The sequence below is a fragment of the Mugil cephalus genome, chromosome 4 (assembly GCF_022458985.1).
Source record: "Mugil cephalus isolate CIBA_MC_2020 chromosome 4, CIBA_Mcephalus_1.1, whole genome shotgun sequence".
NCBI classification, from domain to species: domain Eukaryota; kingdom Metazoa; phylum Chordata; class Actinopteri; order Mugiliformes; family Mugilidae; genus Mugil; species Mugil cephalus.
This window is the reverse complement of record NC_061773.1, coordinates 2178384-2184770: the sequence shown is the minus strand read 5'-3', so window position 1 is coordinate 2184770 and position 6387 is coordinate 2178384. Positions and strand designations below refer to the sequence as shown.

The 6387-nt window shown below is 38.1% G+C and overlaps 1 protein-coding gene across 2 annotated transcripts; it reads left to right on the top strand.

Annotated features, from left to right (window-relative positions):
- The first annotated feature begins 251 nt into the window (after positions 1-251).
- On the top strand, positions 252-6232 carry si:ch1073-456m8.1 (leucine-rich repeat flightless-interacting protein 1). 2 transcript variants are annotated; one of them, XM_047583556.1, is made up of 6 exons: positions 252-479; positions 741-815; positions 2090-2125; positions 2379-2540; positions 2661-2744; positions 3754-6232. In XM_047583556.1, exons 1-6 carry the CDS (start codon positions 390-392, stop codon positions 4255-4257), a joined length of 951 nt encoding a protein of 316 aa, XP_047439512.1. In that variant the 5' UTR covers positions 252-389; the 3' UTR covers positions 4258-6232. The 2 variants fall into 2 exon arrangements, with proteins under 2 accessions (XP_047439512.1, XP_047439511.1); XM_047583555.1 differs by having other exon boundaries at positions 253-479; positions 2087-2125.
- The last annotated feature ends 155 nt before the right edge of the window (positions 6233-6387 follow it).

The following is a 6387-nucleotide window of genomic DNA, read 5'->3' as shown; positions in this document are numbered from 1 at the left end:
CATGTTTACAGAAAGTACTTATAGCCCATCGCACTCACCTTGGTGCTTGGCAAACCTTGTCACTGATTAAACAAAGCGTGTGCCTTGTTGCTTATTTGAACTTTAAAACAAACTAAATCCCATTTAACGCCTCCGTGGTTCAGGATTGACTTGTGTAGTCGTCTCGTGTGTGAGCCCTGATCTATGGTTCAGGGGTTGGTAGTGGGCGGAGTGAGCACGAAGGCGGTGTTTAAGGCGGTTTTGGTCCCCGTGGCTTTCCGTAGATCAGGGCCTGGGCGTCGTTCGTTGCTACAACCGCTTCGTAGGAAACAAACACCAAACACCACTTGAGCTCAACAGTTCGGAGGTGTCTCTTATATAAAACTAAAAACTCAACCTAAACCATAAAAATGCATTCAGTAGACAGTAGCTCGCCAAAGAAGCGGAGCTTTTCTCGGGGATTAAGCGAGGACGAGTCTCTCCGCAGTATTATTAAAGAGGTGAGGAGAATCACGGCGTCCCTACTGTCTAACGAAGGAGCTAAATCTAACCTCGACGTTCACGTTCTTTTAAACCATATAACATTACTAAAGCTACTCAAAATCTTTTTTAATTAACTGTCTTTGACTGTATAACAACGGCTAAGTATGTTGTTGTTTTTAATAGACTCACGGTGTCCACTTCCCCATTATTAGCTCAGTTAGCTTCCCTGTATTTTTGTTGTGACTGTTAACCCCTCCTTTTTTTTTTCTCCTGATCAGACCGAGTCATCATCCAGACGTCTGACACGAAGCGACAGCCGAGCAGGCACCCTGAAGAGGAGGAGTGACAGCCAGGTAGGAGCCAGATAAGATGGGAATTCAGATATCTGGACACACTGTACCAGTGACTCCAGCTAATCGAGTCTGATTAGATAATACAGACATACTTTTTTGGTCCTGCTTTTTACTGCAATGCCTTTGTCTGACAGGTAACTTCTCAGATTTGTTTCTTACGTATATCACAAATTTATAAAATACAATGTACAGCTAAACATTAAACTCTTTTAACTTGTGTCCAGTTAGATAAAAGATAAAAGATTAAGCTTTACTGCCAGTGCATATAGAACAGGCACATACACAACGAAATGCACTTGAGCATCTAACCAGAAGTGCAAAGTGTACCCAGTAGTAGGGAACATTAATGCTTAATGCTGTATTATGTAAGTCAGTATTTTATAGTAATAATACATGTAAAAATAGAGAGCCTAAACCAGTAAATATGTACGTACACATATACATAGATGATGTGTCTTTGTGCTTGCACTTGTGTCCTTTTGTCACTGATCATATGTCTAAATTAACCATAAAAGGACATATTGTAGACTTTTTAAGTTCTCTTATCAATATGGGTGTGGACAAATATGCTCGCTCCATGCCAATGTATATTCAAGGTTCATTTATTCATCGACATTCTGGACACGTTGACACATGAAAAGAGTGGTGTTCATAATAATAGTAATAAGAAAACCAAAAACTTAACATCAACGTTTGGTGATGTTTGCAAACATTGCAAACTTTTCAACAAGGTCTGCTTTTGGCAAGTGGAGTGGGGAAACTCTGTGTCAGTGTACTCTGCCTATATGGCAAACTTTAAAAGATGAACTCGTCATTCAAAGACCCCTTTTTCTTTATTAAATTCTGTTCAAGAAGGTGTATGTCTGCTAAAAGTTAAACAGCTATCATTAATACACTTGTGTTTTCCTCATTGTAATGTAGGTGAATGGATTACATAATGGTAAATATAGTATTTTTTCTGCTTTGGTTATTACTGATAAAAAATAAAAGTAATATGAAAGTATGTATTTAAAGCCCTGTTTTTAAACTCTGGAGAAGACTTACAAGGACATTCTGTCCTGAAAAACCAGGATTATATCTCTTAACCTGCTGAAATATGTCAGCAATGAAGGTTTGATGTTGTGTGGTTTTATCAGCCATTGGCGTCACAGCACTGCTAATCACTGTTTTGGCTACGGCTGCAATCGAAATAAATGTGATATGACAAGTTATAAAATAACATGATCCAGTTTGTTTCAGTCTCAGTTAATTATTATTTTTTTACATTTCAGCAGTCTGAGCAGGATCTCTTCACGGGACTACCAGAAATGGTGACTGTATTCTCCTCTTATCTCTTATATTGTTGTTATAAAATCAATAATAGGTGTTTCTATTAAAAGTCTTGTTCATGGTTTCTGGACCAACAACATTCCCTAACATTTGGAGGTATTGTCACGTTTTCTTGTGAGGCCTCCCACAGATGCTTGCCCCCTGAGAACTTGCTAAGCACTTGTTCTCCCACTGACATGGCATGCTTTCCTGGGAAGTTGCCCACACTGATTTGTAATTGTGTTTGTGATGTAGCTGGAGCTGCAGGCCAGCTATGACGAAGCGGTGCAGGAGCTGCGTGGGCTGGAGGTCGAGCGAGAGGCTTTGTTGTTCCAGGTGGACGTCCTGCAGGACACGCTGGAGGGGGTTGAAGAGCTGCTGGCTGAAGCCCAGAGGGAAGCTAAAGAGGCTAGATTGGTAGGTGGAGCACTCACCACAACAGCACTTAGCTTTAACTACATTTTAGAAGTTTATTGATCTTTCCTGCAATGATTTTGAGGCACTCATCATCAGGCCCGTGTCTCTGTGCGTTTGCAGGAGCTGGAACAAGAGAGGCAGGCCAAGAAGAAACTGGAGAACATGGTTTGCTCTCTCATGAAAGAGGTGGAGAGATTACAAATGGTAATATAACAACTTCAACATAACATCATGACTATATTTAAAGATGTAAAACCTAATGAAACTATTTGGAACAATTAGTGGGGTCACTGGTTATTGAATGGTGATTGCACATTTAGGTTTTGTCTGATAGAACTAGTTCTTGTCCTGTCACATGTATTTATACAGCCACGCTGAAGTGGAGTGAAAAGCTGATAGTAATACAGAAGAATAAATACAGACATTTTCAGTGTTGTCTACACCCAGTAGTGATAGGTTACTGTAATAGTAGTGTAATATTCGACATAATATATATATATATAGTAATGTTATAGTAATAATAATATGTTTTTCATGTTTTGTCATATTAGTAATTGTCATACATGTGTGCACACATGTGTCATAGTAACCAGTAATATTACTTATTTATATTACTTATTTATTACTATAATGTACTATTACCCATAAATATGAGTTATTATTTAATTATTTATTACAATGATTACTTTTGACTATTTCATTTTTTTTACAAATTAATATTATTACATATTACTATTTATTACTTACTACTGTTACATGTTACGCATTACTATTCTCTGTTTCTTATCTTATCACTGTTACACATTACTGTAATGCCCACTAACAGGAGAGCAGAACTGAAATGACAGCTGACGACTGGAGAGAAGAACATATTTAAAGCTTGTGGTTAAACTGGAAACTTCCTCAGTCAGCTGAGCAGAGAAGAGGGGTGAACATTCTGTAATTTTACTTTCAGTTCCCCAAAAGGAGTCATAAACTGGTCGTTATGATGACCGCTAGTCATTATTATTTTGTCCAGACTACCAGAATATAAGTTTGGACTGACAAAAAGATTCAGTTAAATACCACTTAAACAAATCCTTAAAAATACCTAGCTGTAAATTTAAACTTCTCAAATAATCAGAATGGGTAGAAATAACTTCTAAATTATATTTTTATTTGAGCCTGAAATATAATTTTCTTTACTAATGAACACTTTGTTTTTTCTCTGCAGGAGCAAAATAACGAACTGGCTGCTCCAGCGACAGATGACGCATCAACACGGGAACACCAAATCAAAAGTGATGCCAAGGAATTGATTGAAGTTGCACACAGAGAAGAAAATGAGGCCTCAGTGTGTGAACCTGACAGCACCAGTAGAGGACAGGCAGTGGTGGACGGAGGGGGGCAGGGTGAAGGGACGGAGGACGGAGAAAGTGTCCTGACAAAGCTGCGGAAGATGGTCAATAGGACAACGACCCACCTGCCTTCTCTTGCACTGGACAACCTCCTCTCTGAGGATGGGGTTCTCCAGAGGCCTTGCGAAAACGGACGGGATCTGTCTCCGGACAGGAATGACTCAGACAGCGTAAGTGCCTACGAGGACGCATCTGCCGAGACTCCAGAGCTCGAAGATGCTTTGGAGCTGTCTGAGGATAAAGAGGAAAATCCGACTAACAACCATCAGGACATCGATGGTGAAGAGCCCAAGACCCCTGATGGCTGCATTTTGTCTTAACTTGGATCTTATTTCTCTACTACTGGGCCAAAGTGGGCCAAAGATAGCTATAAGTAATTGGGTGAAATTCAAGAGCTCTCTGCAGTTTGCTGTATCTCTGTAAGAAAACCAGCGGTTATCAGACTTGTTGTAGTGCAGCAGTGATTAGTCCACCAGCCAATCAAAGGACAATCAGGAGCTGTTTTGATAATAATCCGTTGGTTGTTTCAACTTTTCAAACGTGAGGATTGCTTTTCTTTGTCGTACATGACAGTGAAATATCTTGGAGGTCTAGATCTCTGAAGGCAGTTGATTTAGGATATTTTATCACTAAATGCTGAATAGATTAATTGAGAAAACGATTAGCTGCTAGTTCAGTGCACTGTACTAGAAATGTAAGTTACTGTTTTAAATTCACAACAAAGGAACTCAGGATGCAGAGGGTTTACTAGCTATATAATCCACTAATGACTATTTTATGTTATTTGCCAATCATTTCTTTTAAGTCTGTCTTAATCTGTTCTTTTTTAAATATAAGCATAAACATGGAAAATGCTTTCCCTGTTTATCTCTTTGGTAATTTTTTAAGGAAGTTTTTTTTGTACGCTATCAGCTGCCATGACACAAATCAGGATTTATCTGTATACACAGTACAGTGAGCTCTGCTGGTATTTGGGTGGGGTTCAAAATGGGATGAGTACAGTCTTGTTTACTTAAAAATAAGCATGTTTCCATCATGTTCTTTGTAAGCTGCCCTAGTAAAAAGCTGCTTTAATAAGGTTAAATGGAGGGATTCTTCACCTAAGGGAAAATGCCATATATTTACTGCCTCATCGGTCTAATAATGTACAGTCATTTCTGATGTTACAGTCAAGGTTTCCTTTTTTGTTCAGAAAATTGTAGGGAACTTGATTTTGGCTGCATTTGCACTTTTCAAAGCTCTTGTATTGTGGCATGTATTTGTCAGATTACATTAGAAACAACATTCCCTTTACAACCAAACTTAGCGAGAAATGGTCAGTCTGACCTGCTGCAGACTGTCTGTCTGTCTGTTTGCATGGTAATACTGTACATTTGCACATTTTTTAGCAGGACATGCTAAAGGCAGGCTCTTAAGATGCCTCTGACTGCTGTAAACACTTTATATGTCGGTCCAATCTTTATATAATTTTTTTTTTACTATGATGTTTTTGTGGCGGTAGAGGCAACTCATTAGTAGTTTGCATGAGCATCTACGAATGTATATTCATTTGCAATCTCCACACAAGTTGATCAGTTATCAGTAGGTTTGTATGCTGAACCTCCACACATGCATTAGATGATCATTTTATCTAAGATAAGGGTTTTAGAGGAATTTTAATTTTGTTTTCCAAAGTGTGAGTTGTTCTTTCATTCCGCAGTTTCTGAGGTCAATCCTGTTTTTAGCAAATTTAACAAGTGATTGCAGTTTTAAGCACATCAAGCTGCAAATATTTAAGCATACATCACCATACTGATGAATATTTTTTCTAAAGACAAATGCAGATTACTAGATTACAGGTTACGTGTTTGTTAACTTGAGAATAGGCTGAAGATTTGCCGTTGGTGTATTTTGGTTACATATCATAATTCTGTGGGTTTACTGCAGCATATTGAAGTCAATGCATTGACTCATTTGCCTTTCCAGTTTTTATCAGTCCAGTTTCCACAAGCTAATGTTGACTCGGACGTGACATGTTACATCCCTCGGGTTACTGATATTCTTAGTGCTGTGCGGTGGCTCTGTGGTCAGGTCATATCAATGAATCATAAACGCTTGTCCTCAACAATTAATTTTATTTTTGAACAGTTTGGTTTGCTGTAATGATTCTATTTAATTTTAAAAAAATGTCACAGGTACTGTTTGTTGTTCAGTACATGGGAGACTTTTGATAAGTTGTTGTGTTACATTATTGCCTTTTTTGTGTGGGTCCTGTAAACTGATTTATATCAAAATAAAATAAGTGGGCAAAGCTGATACCTGTTTGCTACTTCTGTTTGACTTGCCTTTACATTATGGAAGAACTGTTTTTAATATTAAAAATAAAACAAATAGCAGTGAGTAAATCAGTTTCTGCAGACATGTTATTTAATGAACATCAAATTTTGGGAAGTGTTACTTCAGGAAACAAA

Coding starts and splice junctions, on each gene's coding strand:
- si:ch1073-456m8.1 (XM_047583555.1), top strand. CDS start 390: ATGCATTCAGTAGACAGTAGCTCGCCAAAGAAGCGGAGCTTTTCTCGG. Junction 816..2,086: donor AGAGGAGGAGTGACAGCCAG/GTAGGAGCCAGA, acceptor TTTACATTTCAG/CAGTCTGAGCAGGATCTCTT. Junction 2,541..2,660: donor AAGCTAAAGAGGCTAGATTG/GTAGGTGGAGCA, acceptor GTGCGTTTGCAG/GAGCTGGAACAAGAGAGGCA.